This window comes from Delphinapterus leucas, chromosome 18 (genome assembly GCF_059928025.1).
Source record: "Delphinapterus leucas isolate spDelLeu-1000000601 "Yukka" chromosome 18, BTC_Dleu_Yukka2, whole genome shotgun sequence".
Classification (NCBI taxonomy): domain Eukaryota; kingdom Metazoa; phylum Chordata; class Mammalia; order Artiodactyla; family Monodontidae; genus Delphinapterus; species Delphinapterus leucas.
The window spans coordinates 28,812,122-28,831,507 of record NC_143146.1 but is presented as its reverse complement, the minus strand read 5'-3'; the positions used below and the strand labels follow the sequence as shown (position 1 = coordinate 28,831,507).

General features: G+C 34.8%; 1 protein-coding gene across 19 annotated transcripts in view; it reads right to left on the bottom strand.

The window, feature by feature from the left end:
• The window catches only part of MYCBP2 (MYC binding protein 2), a 276,112-nt gene that overhangs the window by 189,805 nt on the left and 66,921 nt on the right, over window positions 1-19,386 (bottom strand). For 18 of the 19 annotated variants that reach the window (XM_089899231.1, XM_089899222.1, XM_089899228.1 and 15 more), the window contains 7 exons: window positions 17,547-17,620; window positions 17,269-17,407; window positions 15,891-15,967; window positions 14,828-15,032; window positions 13,143-13,307; window positions 10,676-10,834; window positions 5,354-5,558 (listed from right to left, as the gene is read on the bottom strand). In XM_089899231.1, the coding sequence (XP_089755357.1) occupies window positions 5,354-5,558; window positions 10,676-10,834; window positions 13,143-13,307; window positions 14,828-15,032; window positions 15,891-15,967; window positions 17,269-17,407; window positions 17,547-17,620 (1,024 nt within the window). The remainder of the gene's footprint in view (window positions 1-5,353; window positions 5,559-10,675; window positions 10,835-13,142; window positions 13,308-14,827; window positions 15,033-15,890; window positions 15,968-17,268; window positions 17,408-17,546; window positions 17,621-19,386) is intronic. The other variant, XM_089899224.1, reaches the window with a different exon arrangement.

Sequence of the window (19,386 nt, the reverse complement as noted above, 5' to 3'; positions counted from 1 at the left end):
CAAAAACAAAGAGGAACTACGAACGTGCAGCCTGAGAAAAGGAGACCCCAAACACAGTAAGTTAAGCAAAGTGAGAAGACACAGATACACAAAGCAGATGAAGAAGCAACGTAAAAACCCACCAGACCTAACAAATGAAGAGGAAATAGGCAGGCTTCCTGAAAAAGAATTCTGAGTAATGACAGTAGAGATGATCCAAAATCTTGGAAATAGAATGGAGAAAACAGAAGAAACGTTTAACAAGGACCTAGAAGAACTAAAGTGCAAACAAACAATGATGAGTAACACAATAAATGAAACTAAAAATTCTCTAGAATGAATCAATAGCAGAATAACTGAGGCACAAGAATGGATAAGTGACCTGGAAGATAAAATAGTGGAAATAACAACTGCAGAGCAGAGTAAAGAAAAAATATTGAAAAGAATTGAGGACAGTCTTAGAGACCTCTGGGACAACATTACATGCACCAACATTTGAATTATGGGGGTCTCAGAATAAAAAGAGAAAAAGAGAGGGACTGAGAAAATATTTGAAGAGATTATAGTTGAAAACTTCCTTAATATGGAAAAGGAAATAGTTACTCAAGTCCAGGAAGCACAGAGAGTCCCATACAGGATAAATCCAGGGAGAAACACATCAAGGCACACATTAATCAAACTATCAAAAAGTAAATACAAAGAAAAAGTATTAAAAGCACCAAGGGAAAAACAACAAATACCATACAAGGGAATCCCCATAAAGTTAACAACTGATCTTTCAGCAGAAACTCTGCAAGCCAGAAAGGAGTGGCAGGACATATTTAAAGTGACAAAAGGGAAAAACCTATAACCAAGATTACTCTTCTCAGCTAGGATCTCATTCAGATTCAACAGAGAAATTAACACCTTTACAGACAAGCAAAAGCTAAGAGAATTCAGCACCACCAAACCAGCTTTACAACAAATGCTAAAGGAACTTCTCTAGGAAGGAAACACAAGAGAAGGAAAAGACCTACAATAACAAGCCCAAAACAATTAAGAAAATCGTAATAGGAACATACATATTGACAATAACCTTAAATGTAAATGGATTAAATGCCCCAACGAAAAGACATAGACTGGATGAATGGATACAAAAACAAGACTCGTATATATGCTGTCTACAAGAGACCCACTTCAGACCTAGGGACATATACAGACTGAAAGTGAGAGGATGGAAAAAGATACTCTCCGTGCAGATGTAAACCAAAAGAAAGCTGGAGTAGCAATTCTCATATCAGACAAAATAGACTTTAAAATAAAGACTACTATAAGAGACAAAGAAGGACACTACAGAATGATCAAGGGATAAATCGTAAATATTTATGCACCCAACATAAGAGCACCTCAATACATAAGGCAAATGCTAACAGCCATAAAAGGGGAAATCGACAGTAACACATTCATAGGAGGGGACTTTAACACCCCCCTTTCACCAATGGACAGATCATCCAAAATAAAAATAAATAAGGAAACACAACCTTTAAATGATACATTAAACAAGATGGACTTAATATATATTTATAGGACATTCCATCCAAAAACAACAGAATACACTTTCTTCTCAAGTGCTCATGGAACATTCTCCAGGATAGATCATAGCGTGGGTCACAAATCAAGCCTTGGTAAATTTAAGAAAATTGAAATCGTATCAACTATTTTTTCTGAACACAACGTTATGAGACTAGATATCAATCACAGGGAAAAAATCTGAAATAATACAAACACATGGAGGCTAAACAATACACTACTTAATAACCAAGAGATTACTGAAGAAATCAAAAAATACCTAGAAACAAATGACAATGAAAACACAACGACCCAAGACCTATGGGATGCAGCAAAAGCAGTTCTAAGAGGGAAGCTTATAGCAATACAATCCTACCTCAAGAAACATCCCACATAAACAACCTAACCTTACACCTAAAGCAATTAGAGAAAGAAGAACAAAAAAACCCCCAAAGTTAGCAGAAGGAAAGAAATCTTAAAGATCAGATTAGAAATGAAGGAAACGATAGCAAAGATCAAAAAAACTAACAGCTGGTTCTTTAAGAAGATAAACAAAATTGATACACCATTAGCCAGACTCATCAACAAAAAAGGGAGAAGACTCAAATCAACAGAATTAGAAATGAAAACGGAGAAGTAACAACTGACACTGCAGAAATACAAAAGATCATGAGAGATTACTACAAGCACCTTTATGTCAATAAAATGGACAACTTGGAAGAAATGGACAAATTCTTAGAAAAACACAATATTCTGAGACTGAACCAGGAAAAAATAGAAAACACAAACAGACCATCACAAGCACTGAAATTGAGACTCTGATTAAAAATCTTCCAACAAACAAAAGCCCAGGACCAGATGGCTTCACAGGCGGATTCTATCAAACATTTAGAGAAGAGCTAACACCTATCCTTCTCAAACTCTTCCAAAATATAGCAGAGGGAGGAACACTCCCAAACTCATTCTGCAAGGCCACCATCACCCTGATACCAAAACCAAAGATGTCACAAAGGAAGAAAACTACAGCCCAATATCACTGATGAACATAGATACAAAAATCCTCAGCAAAGTACTAGCAAACAGAATCCAACAGCACATTAAAAGCATCATACACCTTGATCAAGTGTGGTTTACGCCAGGAATGCAAGGATTCTTCAATATACGCAAATCAATCAATGTGATACACCATATATAACAAATTGAAGGATAAAAACCATATGATCATTTCAGTAGATGCAGAAAAAGCTTTTGACAAAATTCAACACCCGTTTATGATAAAAAGCCTCCAGAAAGTAGGCACAGAAGGAACTTACCGCAACATAATAAAGGCCATATATGACAAACCCACACCCAACATCATTCTCAATGGTGAAAAACTGAGACCATTTCCACTAAGATCAGGAACAAGACAAGGTTGCCCAATCTCACCACTCTTATTCAACATAGTTTTGGAAGTTTTAGCCACAGCAATCAGAGAAGAAAAAGAAATAAAAGGAATCCAAAATGGAAAAGAGGAAGTAAAGCCGTCACTGTTTGCAGATGACATGACACTATTCATAGAGAATCCTAAAGACGCTACCAGAAAACTACTAGAGCTAATCAACGAATTTGATAAAGTAGCAGGATACAAAATTAATGCACAGAAAACTCTTGTATTCCTATACACTAATGATGAAAAATCTGAAAGAGAAATGAAGGAAACACTCCCATTTACCACTGCAACAAAAAGAATAAAATACCTAGGAATAAACCTACCTAAGGAGACAAAAGACCTGTATGCAGAAAACTATAAGACACTGATGAAAGAAATTAAAGACGATAGAAACAGATGGAGAGATATACCATGTTCCTGGATTGAAAGAATCAACATTGTGAAAATGACTCTACTACCCAAAGCAATCTACAGATTCAATGCAATCCCTATCAAATTACCAATGGCATTTTTCACAGAACCAGAACAAAAATGTTCACAATTTGTATGGAAACACAAAAGACCTCGAATAGCCAAAGTAATCTTGAGAATGAAAAACGGAGCTGGAGGAATCAGGCTCCCTTACTTCCGACTATACCTCTAAGTTACAGTAATCAAGACAGTATGGTACTGGCACAAAAACAGAAATATAGATCAATGGAACAGGATGGAAAGCACACACACACATGGTCACCTTAGTTTTGATAAAGGAGGCAAGAATGTACAATAGAGAAAAGACAGTCTCTTCAATAAGTGGTGCTGCAAAAACTGGAGCACTACATGTAAAAGTATGAGATTAGATCACTCCCTAACACCATACACAAAAATAAACTCAAAATGCATTAAAAACTTAAATGTAAGGCCAGACACCATAAAACTCTTAGAGGAAAACATAGGCAGAACACTCTATGACATAAATCACAGCAAGATCCTTGTTGACACACCTCCTAGAGAAATGGAAATAAAAACAAAAATAAACAAATGGGACCTAATGAAACCTAAAAGCTTTTGCACAGCAAAAGAAACCATAAACAAGACGAAAAGACAACCCTCAGAATGGGAGAAAATATTTGCAAATGAAGCAGCTGACAAAGGATTAATCTCCAAAATTTACAAGCAGCTCATGTAGCTCAATGTCAAAAAACCAATCCAAAAATGGGCAGAAGACCTAAATAGACATTTTTCCAAAGAAGATATACAGGTTGCCAACAAACACATGAAAGAATGCTCAACATCACTAATCATTAGAGAAATGCAAATCAAAACTACAAATGAGGTATCACCTCACACCAGTCAGAATGGCCATCATCAAAAAATCTACAAACAATAAGTGCTGGAGAGGGTGTGGAGAAAAGGGAACCCTCTTGCACTGTTGGTGGGAATGTAAATTGGTACAGCCATTATGGAGAACAGTTATGGAGGTTCCTTAAAAAATTAAAAATAGAACTACCATATGACCCAGCAATCCCACTACTGGGTCTATACCCTGAGAAAACCATAATTCCAAAAGAGTCATGTACCACAATGTTCATTGCAGCTCTATTTACAATAGCCAGGACATGGAAGCAACCTAAATGTCCATTGACAGATGAATGGATAAAGAAGATGTGGCACATATATACAATGGAATATTACTCACTCATTAAAAAAAAACTGAAAATGAGTTATTTGTAGTGAGGTGGATGGACCTAGAGTCTGTCATACAGAGTGAAGTAAGTCAGAAAGAGAAAAACAAGTACAATATGCTAACACATATATATGGAATCTAAAAAAAAAAAAAAAAGGTTCTGATGAACCTAGGGGCAGGACAGGAATAAAGCTGCAGATGTAGAGAATGGACTTGAGGATATGGGGAGGGTGAAGGGTAAGCTGGGACGAAGTGAGAGAGTAGCACTGACATATATATACTACCAAACATAAAATAGTGGGAGGCAGCCGCATAGGACAGGGAGATCAGCTTGGTGCTTTGTGACCACCTAGAGGGGTGGGATGGGGGGTTGGGATAGGGAGGGTGGGAGGGAGACACAAGAGGGAGGAGATATGGGGATTTATGTATATGTATAGCTGATTCACTTTGTTATAAAGCAGAAACTAATACATGATTTTAAAGCAATTATACTCCAATAAAGATGTTAAAAAATAAATAAAGTAAAAGGTTTAAAGAAATCAAATGAAAGAAAAGCACAATAAAATAACACTGAAGTAAATTATAGTAGAATTATAAGAATTATAATTATATGCCAGTGTGCCTTTAAGAACAACACAACAGAATGAACTCTAGAATAACTTTGAAAAGGAATGTGTTTTGCGTAATTTCTACTATTATTTTATCTTGAGTATTAATCATTCTCTTACCCTCCAGGGACTCTGTCCGGACGTCCACTGCTGACACAGCTGGCTCCATAACCGGTACAGTCTCCACACACGGTGCACACCATGCACTGCTCCAGCTTCCACTTATGCATGCCTGGAGGACACATCATGGACTTCTCGTCCTTATCATCTAGCTCTTCTTCCAGGTCCTCATCCATTGCTGTTGCCATATTTTCAACTCCAAACCCTATTTGAAAGATCAGTTTATAATTTTCATCTAGATTATTCCCATGTCTAAAAAACTGGTAATTTTATTTCCCAATTTAAAAAATGTAGAACACATACTAATCCCAATGGATATACACAGGAATGATAAAATATTAGAGGAACAAAAATAAAATTTAATTTAGGGACCACTAATAAATGCTCTCTCCATTTCCTTTCTGCAAAAAGATATATCTAGGGCTTCCCTGGTGGCGCAGTGGTTGAGAGTCCACCTGCCGATGCAGGGGACGCGGGTTCGTGCCCCGGTCCGGGAAGATCCCACATACCGCGGAGCGGCTGGGCCCATGAGCCATGGCCGCTGAGCCTGCGCGTCCGGAGCCTGTGCTCCGCAACGGGAGAGGCCACAACAGTGAGAGGCCCGCGTACCGCAAAAAAAAAAAAAAAAAAGAGGCAGTGATGGCAGGAGTATCTCGTAGCTGTTACTTTCTGTCACTCGTACGTCTGATTTTTTCTGATTTTAGTCCCTACTTTCCATCCTCACCGCCAATACTTTTGTTCAACAGACCAAAGAAAGTCTCCTAACCTCATTCTAAAAGCCAAGAGTTCGTCCACTCTAGAACATCCTCTCATTGTTGGAAATTAGCTTTTTTTTAAAAAATAAATTTATTTAATTTATTATTTATTTTTGGCTGCATTGAGTCTTCATTGCTGCATGCAGGATTTCTCTAGTTGCGGTGAGCAGAGGCTACTCTTGGTGGCGGTGTGCGGGCTTCTCATTGCTGTGGCTTCTCTTGTTGCAGAGCACAGGCTCTAGAGCGCAGGCTCAGTAGTTGTGCGCATAGGCTTAGTTGCTCCGTGGAATGTGGGAGCTTCCTGGACCAGGACTTGAACCCATGTCCCCTGCATTGGCAGCTGGATTCTTAACCACTGCGCCACCAGGGAAGCCCAGAAATCAGCTTCTTAAAGTATGTATTTGATCCTATGACTTCACAATTTACAAACCTCCCATGACTTTCAAAGGTCTTCAAAAGAACAAAACTTCTTAGCAAGATACAGTCAGTCACAACATGGCTCCTGATTTTCTCCAACCTCATTTCCTCCATGCAAACTGTATTCCAGCTGAACCTAAATTCCCTCTGCTTTATAAACATCCTGTGTCCTTTCACATGCTCAGGGCCTTTGCTCATTCCTGCTCCACCTGTATCTCTCTGCCTCATTCATCGGATGCCTCTTCCTATCTCATCTACCAGAGAAACTCCTTTTCAGCCTTCAAAAACTCAACTTGGAGGTCATTTCCTATGAAACCACTTACAGTTTTTTCCAGGGTAAGTGATTATCTCTTCAAAGCCTGTTTATACCTCAATTACAACTTATTTAATTGTGTTATAATTCACTCAACTATTTTTTTTTGATTGAACACCAACTATGCCCCAGGCATTCCTTTATGTCAGAGTCAGCAAACTTTTTTGTTAAGGGCTAGATTGTAAATAATTTAGGCTTTGGGGGCCACATAAGTCTATGTCACATTTTTAAAAAAATAACCCTTTATAAATATAATATACATTCTTAGCTTGAAGGGCCATACAGAAACAGGCCACAGAGAAGGTAAGGCATCAGATTATGGTTTGCAGATCTCTGCTCTAGGCACTGAGGACTATGATAATGAGCAATTATAAAGCTTGCAAGCTATTAAGAAAAACTGACATTAATCAAATAACCATACTGCAAGGTATAAACATACAACTGTGACAGAATTATGAAGAACATATAGTGCTACAAGTCCATAAAATGAAAGAGCAAATCTGTGGGAATCAAGTAATTATTTTTTATGTTTGTCTTTCATAGCAGACCTAGATCCTCAAAGACAAGGTTCTATCTTACTCACTTCATCACTTATTCTTAGTCAACCTTATTCTCTGACCACTTACACTTATAACAGACTCAGTACAAATGAACTCATAGGAGACATAATCTTTTTTATTTTTGCCAATTCTAATCTGTGGACAGGTTGAGAAATTAGATGACCAAGTATTGGATAACTATGTCAAGAGTTAGAATAAAGAAATCCTTAAGAAGGCATAAGTCATATTTTTAACAACAACAATAGCTAAACCACATCGAGCATTTACTTGTAACTGGCTCTATATGTATTACTCATTTAATCATCCCAACAGTACTATAACTATCATGCTCAAATTAATCTCTAAATTCAAAGCAATCCCAATCACAGTGACAAGTAAAAAAACTGATTCTAATTCACATGGAAAATAAAGGCCCCAACCTGACTACATAAAGCAAAAATTTGTAAGGAAAGACAATGAAGAACTTGTCAAAATTTTGAAATTATATATAACAAATGAAACCATAAATAAATGTAAAAGATAAGTCACAGGTTGGTCAAAGATATTTGCAAGGCATACAATACAATATACAAAAAATTCCTACAAATCAATAGGAAAAAAGGCAAGCAAACAAGAAAAGTTTGAAGAGAATCTAACTCACTATTAATAGTTGAGGGAATGCAAATTACAAGAGAGACTCAGTAATTCTACTCCTAGTTAAATACCCAAAAAAGGGGCACTCATATTTTCACCAACATTTACTAGAATGTTCACAGCAACACTAACACAAGCCAAACTAGAAACTACCCCAATGTCCATAATACTAGAAAAGATTTTATAACTGTGGTATAGTCACACAATTTAATACTATACAACGATGAGAGTGAACAATATATAACTAGCTGGCAACAATACGGATGAATCTCATAAAGCTGAATGAAAAGAAACTAGACACGAAAGAACTCATACTACATGATTCCATTTACATAAAGTACAAATGTATGCAAAACTAATTTATAGTGTTAAGTGGAGAGGTAGATAGTAACTGGAGAGGCACATAAGTGGGGGCTTCCTGGGATGCTGGTAATATTCCTGATCTTGGTGCTGATTACATGAATGTGTTGTTCATTTTGTGACAATTCATCAAGATGTGCACTTACGCTATGTGTACTTTTCTGCATGTACGTTATACTTCAATATAACAAAAAATTACAATGAAAAACCATGTCATAGCCATCAAAATGACAAAAATCAGTCTGTCAATAATACTATTAGTGTGATATGGAAAATCAGACTTTCCTTCTAAGAATATCCATTGGTACAACCTCTTTCAAGAAAAATCTAGCAAAGCTGAAATCTACAACACTAGAGAAAAGTCTCACACACTTCTGCCAGGAAACATGAATAAAGGAGGTTTTAAAATTATTTATAATAGTGAAAAACTGGAAATAACTCATCTATCAGCAGGAGAATGGATAAACTGCGATATGTTAGTCGCACGGTTTATTACACAGCAGTTAACATGAGTCATCTAGATTTATATGTACCAGTGTCACTATATTTCAAACACAATGGTGAGATTAAAAAAAAAATTTACAGAAAAATATAAATAGATTAGCACTTATAAAAATCATCTTTTTATGTGTAAAGTATGAGCATATAATATACAAAATATATAAAAACAAGTACAAATACAGGAACATGACCGAAAGGATATTAATCAAAATCATGACCATGACTAACTCTGGAGAGAGATGGAGTACAATAATAAGTCTTAGAAGGGGAACGTGGGCCACTTGAATCTTATCTATATATTTTTTTTACTGAAAAATGGTAAGACATAGTGGTAGATACACAATTTTTTTACACTGCAATATTATTTTCTGTACTTTTCCTGTTTTCTTTTTAAAAACATCTTTTAAAAAATCCTTTATTTCTTTGCAACTCTGCAATCTGTATTCATTATGTGTCTTACGGCTACCAGTCTGCTTTCTAATGCATTACTTACTAACAGAGTGGGTGTGATTTATAAGTAAAAACAACTTTTAACAATTTCATTTTGGTTATTACAAAATTTACCTTAAGAATCCAGAACATAGGTGTAAACATAGTTTCAGGATAATAAAGAACAGTTTTATTCAGTTCAGAACTCTTATAAAATATAATTTAATCTATATTTATACTATATATAGAAAACTAAGCTGCTTCCCTCCTTTATGCCTAGTAGGTGTTATCCAAATCCATGGCTTATGAGTTCAGCAAGAAGAAAAAAAATTTCCATTTTGGAGTAATTCATTTCATTTTGTTCTTCCCTCTTCTTTAAAATCAATATGCTCTAGTAGACTTGCTCTTTTAAAAATTAAAGTATTTTAAATACATACAAATATAAATAAGGTGAAGAAAAAAATAGAGGGCTCCTGATATCCAGATGAGCCTGCCATCAAGAAGTCCCCCAAAAGACTAAACTTGTTTTTGTTAATTTATACAAATATTAATCCTCAAACCCATTCATGCTTTAAACACAGTTTAGTGCTTAATTCTAATAATATGTCTCTATTTCCTATTCTCCATCCATACAAAATTAAAAAGAGAAAACCTGAAATTGGAGTGAAGGGTACAGGACAACACTGATAGCAGCTAGAAGTAAAACCTGAGAGTAAGAATGAGGTAGACACAACTATAACCAAAAAACAAACAAACAAAAAACCCACAACAAACATGGAAAAGGATTAACCCCTCTCATCCTTCTTCAACAGCCTGAATGTTGGGGCAAAGGATACAGTATATAAGGTGCATCTACAATTTCACTCTTGATAAAAGGTCAAGTATTCTTACAGATCACTCTTAGTTGTCAAGAACTGATTAAATTACAGGTAGTACATGCTGTTAAACAGGAAGATAATATTTGCAGATAGACTGCTGCCAAAAATTGTTATAACTAAAACATGGGGTATGAAAGGACCGAATAACAAAGAGTTTCAAAAATGCACTTTTCTGAGATAATTCAACCACTAAAGATGCTAAATCAAGGAAGTGCTATTACATTTCATATAAAATTAAGAAAAAAATACAAGTAAGCAAGCTCATTTGCTCAGAAATTAGAAGTCTAAAGTATATTGATTATTCCAGTGAGTGATAGACTGACAAATAAATAAGAAATTTAGTAGTTTTCATAATTTTTAAGTATGAAATCAAAAAGCCACTTGTTTTTTAAAGAGTAAGATTCTTCACCACGGTGTTCTGAAAAACTATTGAAAAAAACAACACAAAATTTAATATCCACACATTAAACACCTACCTTTCCCACCTTGGTTCATGGCACCAGTGTCTCGTCCACATTGTCCTTTATTATTCACACCAAATGTCCAAACTTCTCCATTCTTCATTAAAACACAAGTATGAGCTTTGCCCATAGCTACCTGAGTTACAAAATGGCCCTTCAAATCTGTTACCAAACCTACAGGAAAGATACAAACTTGGTAAGAAAACAACAAAAGAAGCCTTTCTGGGCCTACTAAATCATCAGTAACGTGAAAGGACCACTTCAACGCAGAACTTTTCATTTCTGGGATAAAATAATCCACCAAAATGGGAAATAGTAGCCAAAAGATGGGCAGGGTATCAGTAAATTAATTTTATAATTTTTTAATGAAGCTTCAAAATCTTAAAATGTTATCATCTAGACTTGGGACAAATCTTTACTCTGGCATTTAGCTCAAGCCTGCTTCTCCTGAACGCTTGCTCTAAGTGGCAGCACCTCTCAACAATTCTCAGAAGGGTCACTAGATTTCAAACTTTCCTGACCCAAGAACAAAGGAACCTTTGAATCATGTACTTTACTTGCTTTGACCTGCCTCAGCAAAACAGAGTAAAATACTCACCAGAGTATTCTGAAATAACATTGTTTTTGTAGAAACCTGCGAGATTTTCCAAAGCAGTATTTTTCGATCATTTTTAATCTACAATGCTTTCTTCCACAATCCAACGTACAGGTAGTTCCTAAATTTCACTTATTCACATATTGCATTCATTATAGTTGCCATATCCAAGTGCCACTCATATTATCTTAATATTTTTTGCGTCAATTTTAAATTTGACTAAAGCATTTTAACCTTATTCAGTAGTAATAACAGTAAAAATCAAAGATTGTTGAGTATTTATAACATACACTAAAATATAAACATTTTTAAAAAGTTGAAGTATTTGTTTTATTTAAATCACAAATAATATAATTCTCATACCACACTTTGGCAAAACTATTCTATATTATTAGTTCAGATACCACTTCCTTAAGGTGACCTTCCCTTTCACCCTATACTAACTTAAGTCTTTTGGTTAAGGATACCTCAAAAACTCCCATTGTTAGTATTTAGCATACTTGAAAAAGATATGTATATACAGAAATAGTATTTACTATTATTAACAGTATTAGCTGACATGTCTTGAGCCCTTACATGTGCCAGGCTCTGTTCTAAGCATTTCATAAGCATTATCTCCTATAACCTTAGAAGAACCATAGGAAGCAGGTATTATCATTAGCTCCCTTTTACAGGTGGAAAAAAAAATGAAAAGTTAAGAAAAGCTCTGAAAAGTTATGTAATTTAAGCTAGTTAGCCAAATAAAAAGTGGCCATGCCAGGGTCTGAGTCTATATCCATAACCATTAGACCACAGATCTCTAACACTTAAGTTCTGTAATGTCCAACTGTCTCTCAGAGCCTCAAAGGGAAAGGGATCATGTCTGTCTGGTCCACCAATCCCTGACAAATTGTTAGTTCTCAATAACTATATGCTGAATAAATGCACAAGTTTCCATAAGCCTTAGCCAAGAGGATTTTAGCAAGCAATAGTTACACTGAATATTATTTTTAAACTATACATGAGCCCACCTCCAAATTTTGATTCACTCTGACAGGTGAGGCCAATTGAGACTCTAGATATTACCACATTAAACCATCTCATAAGTCACCTGAGCACAGTTCAAATTAATAATGGACAGTTATAAACGTTTGATATATGTCATTTCCCCCGCATGAGACAACCACCTAAGCCTCTAATCAGAAACTTCGTTAATTCTGAATTCCTTTTTACAGAGAAATGTATAGGCTTGTTACATATTTACTTCATATAAAATCCTTCCAAGTGGGTTGCCACAATCATTATACTCATTTCTAAATGCTAGAAACAAAATATGACAAGTTTTTGAGATTACAGTTTATAAATATAAAACCCTTTATTTGGCTAGTTCTATCCCTCATATCCACTACTTGTAGTTATCAGTCACTCAGTCACTTAACAAGTAATTCCTGAGACCCGACCATGCACCAGACACTGTGCTGGGCACTGGGGATATAATAGTAAATAAGAGAGAGAGAGCTTTTCTCTAACTACCTAACAATAGGAGGAGATAAATAATCCATCAGTTATAAATTCGCTAAGTTATGAAAACCATGTCCCCAGGGTACCACCAGGAACATGTCACATGAGCGTCTAACCGAGCCTAGGGAGAGCTTTCCAGAGAAAGTAACAGCTAAGGTAGAGCTGCCCTAGTCAAGCCCCATGATTAGCTCTGCAGGAAACTAGTGACACTGTTCCCAGCAATAAGGCAGGAAGGAAGAACAAAACACTGTACTTATAAAGAAATGTGAAAAATGTAGAGAAAGCGTGCTACAAATGTTAATTTTCTAGATATATCTTTTTAATACATAAAGTCTAGTATAGGACTTTCTGTGCATAAAAGTGAAACGGTGTTTAAGGTTAACTTACTTGAACTATCAGAGTAGATGGCATCTTTTCCAAACATGTAGAGCTCTCCATCTTTAGAAATAACAGAACTACTTCCATTATTGCAGGCTGTATACACCACAATCTTCCCTTCCATCTTAATTATCTTTTTAGGTTTATAAGGTTTTGATTGCCGTCTGCTCTTAGCTTAAAAAAAAAATTAATTTAAGGCATCTATGTACAAATAAAAATAATGATTTGTATATAAAGCCCAAGGAAAAACATATCATCTTCACTTATCATACACTTTATTTATTTATTTTCACAAAGGCCTGGGCTTCCCAACATGTCAATTAAATGAGTCAATCTGAAAGCCTCATCTCATTAAATGTCTATTCGGCTGTTGCTATCAGATCCTCTTCTTTGTAGTACACTGAAATTCCCAATAAGAAACACCAATTTTCTACCAAACTTCTGGGGAGCCCAATCTCTAGATTAGCACTTATATTATCAATACCATTCCATTATCATATATATATATTATATTTATATAAAATATAAATATATAAAGTTATATATATATAATAAATATATATATAATTTTTTTAAATCCCTTTACTCTCAAACTCTATTGCACATGTATTCCTCCAATAGATCCTGGAAAGAAAAATCAGTTCCTCATTCATTCAACACATATTTATTAAGCAGCTACACCTAGTCAGAGATTGAAAGGAAATATGCATATGGAGGGAGAGCAAACAAATTTAAACGTAGATGATTTAAGCAGCCTCTGCTCTCAAAAACTAAATCCCTGAATTGAGCAAAAGATGGGAAATGCCAATCTTTTGTTCCCTTAGTCAATCCCAGTTTTTGCATGCCCTTCTGATTAAAAACATATTGCTGTGTTGGGTACAATTCTGGGATTAAAATACCACTATAACTTTTCTTATAACATGATCTATATACTTATATACAACAACTAAGTTATCTGGTGCTTAAGCAAAGGAAGAATGATGTCCTCCAAACGCTAGAAGGAAAAACTGGCTGGGCTGAAGTTTCTGAGGTATGGTAATACACTTCATGGTTATTTGAAGGGATTTTTTTCAGGATAACATTTATTTACACATGATTTCTACATTAGATGTTGACTTCAAACCTAATCCTCATAAGATGCTACCCCAACTGCTACAATGTATAATGTACAAGAGAAGTTACAAAAACAGAAAAATGACCCTTTGAGGAAAACTGAACAGAAGCATAGGAAAGCTAAGAGATAAACAATAAAAATCCTTTAATTTTTCATTGCTTAGGAATTTTATCACAATGAAATAACACCAAGAACAGTGTTTCATAACTGACACTATTATACAATTTACATAAGGTTTACCTCATTGTGAAATATATACTCTTTGCAAAATTTCCAATATATTACTTCTAAAATATTCTTTCTAAAATAATATATTGGAATAAATTTTTAAAAATAACACCAATTGACAAAACAGATAAGTAGCCATGTATGTAATGCATAAGGCATATAAAAATTCATGAATATGAACTCTAGTATGAAATCAGCAATCATAGTTCTTTAATGAACAGTACACTGCAACCATTAACTGAATATTCCTCAATATAAAACCTTCTATTAACTTGGGAGGGTTAGTGCTGTTGAAATTGATATATCTTATGTTAATAAATTCCACAGTATTTTTACTGAATAGTCCACTCACTTGACTCTCCATCTTCTCCTTTACTAGCAGATCCTGTAAAGAATATGCTTCCATCTTCTGCAACTAACAGGGCATGAGAGCCATCATGTCCAACTGAGAAGTGCACAATCTTTGGGGATTTCGTAATCGGTAGCTCAACCCATTTTCCTGCTGAAGGACCCCCTTGTTTGATTCCGAGACTCTGGTATTTGCCAGTGTAATATATCTTAACACATTAAAAAAAAAAAAGGAATTATAGTGCCTTTTGAAGTAGTGCACCAGGTTTCACATGAGAGAAAAAAACCTCCATACTTTATTGAAAATAACAAGAACTCAAACTCTTTCTTTACTACTATTCAACTTCTGAGAGCTGAACAGGAGAGAAATAGGCATATTTTTCCAAAAATATACAGTTCACAATAGTTTTTTCATATCTACTCAGGATACTTATCATCTTTCATAAGTATCCTGAATAGGTATGAATAAATACATGCCATAAATATACTCCAAACATACAACAGAAGGAAATTCATAAAACTGTCAATTCATTTTTCCCAGTGAAAAAAGGCTTACATACAAATATACTGTATATGCCTCATAATTTTAATTTTCAGCATTCTTTTAATTACCTTACTTTATCCTCACACCCACCAGATAAGAAAAAAATCTTCCGTCTCTATAAATAGATCTCTACAATCTATAACTTAATTGTACATGCTCCTACTTTCCCCACCTCGTACTCTATATGTGTCTGCACATTTACAAAAATTGGCAAGGGATAACCTATTCAAAATAAACCCAAATGTGAATTCACCCCAGCTCAAAAAATTACACAAAGAGCTCCATAATTAAAGTAAATATCTGTAAAAAGGTTAAATTTTATAAAGTTTATGAAGTTTTATACTCAAATGTTACAGTTTTCTTTTATATTATTTCAACATAAAATTTTACTATATAAAAAAATTTTAATCAAACTTTAAAATACGATTATGTTTAAACATGTGAACTATGTAAGCTAATCAACTGATTATACCAACTATCTCTTAAAGCAGATAATGTAATTTTTAATCCTAAAAGAATTTACCTTTCCATTTGCTGTTTTCATTAGTGCAAACTCTCGTCCTGCACCAAGAATTGCTGACTCCTCATCAAATCCAGTACCTGATAATACAACAAGACTTAATAAATACTGTTATATTTTTAATATGAATAATTTCAAGCAAAAAATAAATAAATAAATAAAAATAATTTCAAGCACAACTTGTGTTAGTTTGAGTGATGAAAAAGTCAATTCAATTAGTATCACTCAAAAACAAGGATGACAGGGTATGTCATATGCCTCAATTTAAAAAAATATTAACAGTAGCCACATTACTCCAAGGAAAGATAAAGTTACCATAAGCTCCTTAATTTGTTTCAAATTAGTGCCAAATTATTTTTTTAATGTTAAAAAAATTGTTTAAATCAATGTCAGCCATATTTCTTGAATTAATGAATGAACTAATTTTCATTGGGCATCTATTAGCTATCAGGCATTATAGAATGCATGAGCCTTTTCCTATTTGATCCTCACAACTATACTGCTTGGCTTACAAATGAGCAAATATATAAAGCTTGGTGAAGTAAGTCCTGACATGAAGTGTCTGGGCTTGAACAATGCCATTCAGATATCTGAATTAAGGTATTTCAGATTCCCTGTTCCAAGCTTTTTTCTATAGGAGAACATTTCACGTAGCTAATCCATGAATTTGAATACATATGTGTGCACATACACACAAAAACCCTTATGCACATTTTCAAATTGTGAAACTATGAGTAAATAATCATATATAGCACATTTTATGAGTTTGTGCAATTATACAAACTACTAATGAGCTTATGGGATTCTGAAACCCAAAAACTATGAGTTCAATACAATATTTTTCTCTGGAAAAACAAAAATACTACACAAATGCAAAGTAAATCACTAATGAAGTTTAATAAATTTAATAACAGTCAAAAAGTTGGGTCTTGCAAGGAATCCCACAAGTTAATAAATGGAATTATTAAACCAGGAACAGTACGGCAAACCAAAATTGAGACCCTCATGGAAACTAGTAATCCTAACTACTACTATGACACTGCAAGAGTAAGTATACTAAGTCCAAGAAATATTCTGTGGACGTCTGCATTTCTGTATCCAAATGAAAGATTCTTAAATCAAACGATAGGCCAATTACCATTTTCACAATCCACGGGACCATTCTATGACTATCCTGAAAGCCTGTTCAAATAAAAATCAAAGGCTTCAAGTTACTCCTAGTTATTTGTACATATCAATTCGTTAAGTGTGCTTCATAGTAACAGACAGCAAAATAGCTACCTAATATAAGCTACAATGTTGAAAACACAATGTTAGTTTTCTAAAGAATAAAGAATCTGAAAATTAAAATGTAGGAGAAAGGTTTTTTTGACCATCTTACTTATAATATGCAAGTCCTTTTCCAGATCAAATAGTGAGATACCACAGGCATGCAAGCATTTTCTGGCCAGCTTAAGTTGTAATTCTTGTTGTAGCACAGGCTCAGTGCTTGTGGCAAATATTCTGACAACAAAGCCATCCTAAGAGAAATAAAACATCCACAGTATTTTGTTACATGAATTGATCTTCTAAGGCTCTACTTTCCATCTAATAAAAATCAAATGATTTACGAGAAAAAGATTCCATTTATACCAGCTTCTCATGACTCAGAATACTTACATCTCTGGAAGCAGCTATCTGATTAATATATTCTCCATCAGTGAATAAAATATTTTGACCTTCAGTGTGACAATCTGTGCAAGAGGAAGAAACAGCAATTACATTACAATATAAATAAACACCTCACAAAGTGACTTTACTCCTCTGTTGAAGTCAGAATGAGAGTTCTCCACACAATAAAGGTAATTTAAACTCAAAGGGAGACTGTGCTTTTTAATAAAGAGTTACAAATTAGCAGAAACTAAACAATCCAACTAATAATACGCATTACATTTTGTGCTTACATTTATAAATCTTCCATAATCAAGGACCTGAGAGCCCACCTAATTTCAAAATGAACTAGTATTAGATACAGTCTGATAATAAACATGCACCACAATGAACAAACTATAATGTGGTTATAATCAATTCAATACAATCCATGCGAGGTAGGCAACACTCTACCTTCAGACATACATCACAGTCATTAGTGTCACAGAAAAATACAGATAGACCTAAAGCTTCTGCATTTGAGGTCTGTGGTGTCCAACTACAGATATCCCTTGCTTTATAATATAGAACTGGCTGTACCGTTTCCACTTAAGGTTAACGCTTATTCCCAGTATTTATTAGCATTTAGCATGCTATACACTTTTTAAATGTTCACCCTTCATAGAACAAATCTATGGTTATGTGTTTCTTTTTGTCTGAAAGTTTTCATATATTTTGGCTGAAATGCCATATTTCATCAATACTGTATATATCTCTGTGGAACAGTGCACTATATAATTTGATCAAAATAATGCACAAGTGTAATTGCAACAAGGGATACCAGTATTACAGAAGGACCGGTGGGACAGTGTGTTAGTGGTTGCTACTAAATAACATGAAACTACAAGCAACTCAATATCTAAGTATAAACTGTATCCTTTTGGAAAAACAAATGTTCAGCAAGCAAGTCTAAAAGCACACACATTTCCCAAAATAACTGCAGAGAACTAGGATGAATCTCTCCATTAATTACAATACCAAAAAATAATATTTCATTTCTATTTGCACCTGAATCAGCAAAACATAAAATTCCGGTTTTGGAATGCAGGAATGGAGCCCACCCAAGTAAGCTGAGTTACTCTATATCTTTGCCCAGGAGCTTCATACTAGCATACTTCCTTATTATAAATACGCAAAACACAGGCAGACCCTTACCAAATAGAGAATTCAGTGATCACAAACTGGAAATAGAAACTGGGAGACAAGGCCCACTGGTAGCCCAAGAGACTTGGTAATCAAAGAGAGGAGAAATCGAAAGAAAGAGTTCCTAGTCCACTGTACAGAATACAAAGAGGCGCAAGAAAGATGCTTCTCAAGCTCTAAGCTGTAAGATTTTAAACTAAAAAGCAAAGAAGAAAAACTCATTATAATTTCAGATAAACGCAGGGGTGAGGACTGAAGCGGCGCAAGAAGAGTAGCAAAAACCCTCATGATCTGAGGCAACCTGTCACCAGACACGAAGAGTAAACACAGGGATACAATATAAAAGGTATGCCAACATATCAAGGCTAAATGACAACAGGGGAAAAAAAAGTATGTTTTCAGCTCATCAGTGCTGGGTTGAAAATAACTTATTTATAAACTAGTCTATAAGACAAGTTGGAACATGAGGCTCAAGGAATTACCAGATTTCTGTCAATCGTAAACGTGGTATTCATTACCATCTATAAACCTGACAGTTCACTTCTGCTCCTTCTTGATGGGAAAGCTACAGAGCAGAGTTGCCCCTAGCTAGGGAAAAAAGGACTATTAAAGAAACTGCCTCCCAGGTCAAAGAAAAGGAAAAATGACAACAGGCTTCTTCAGGCTT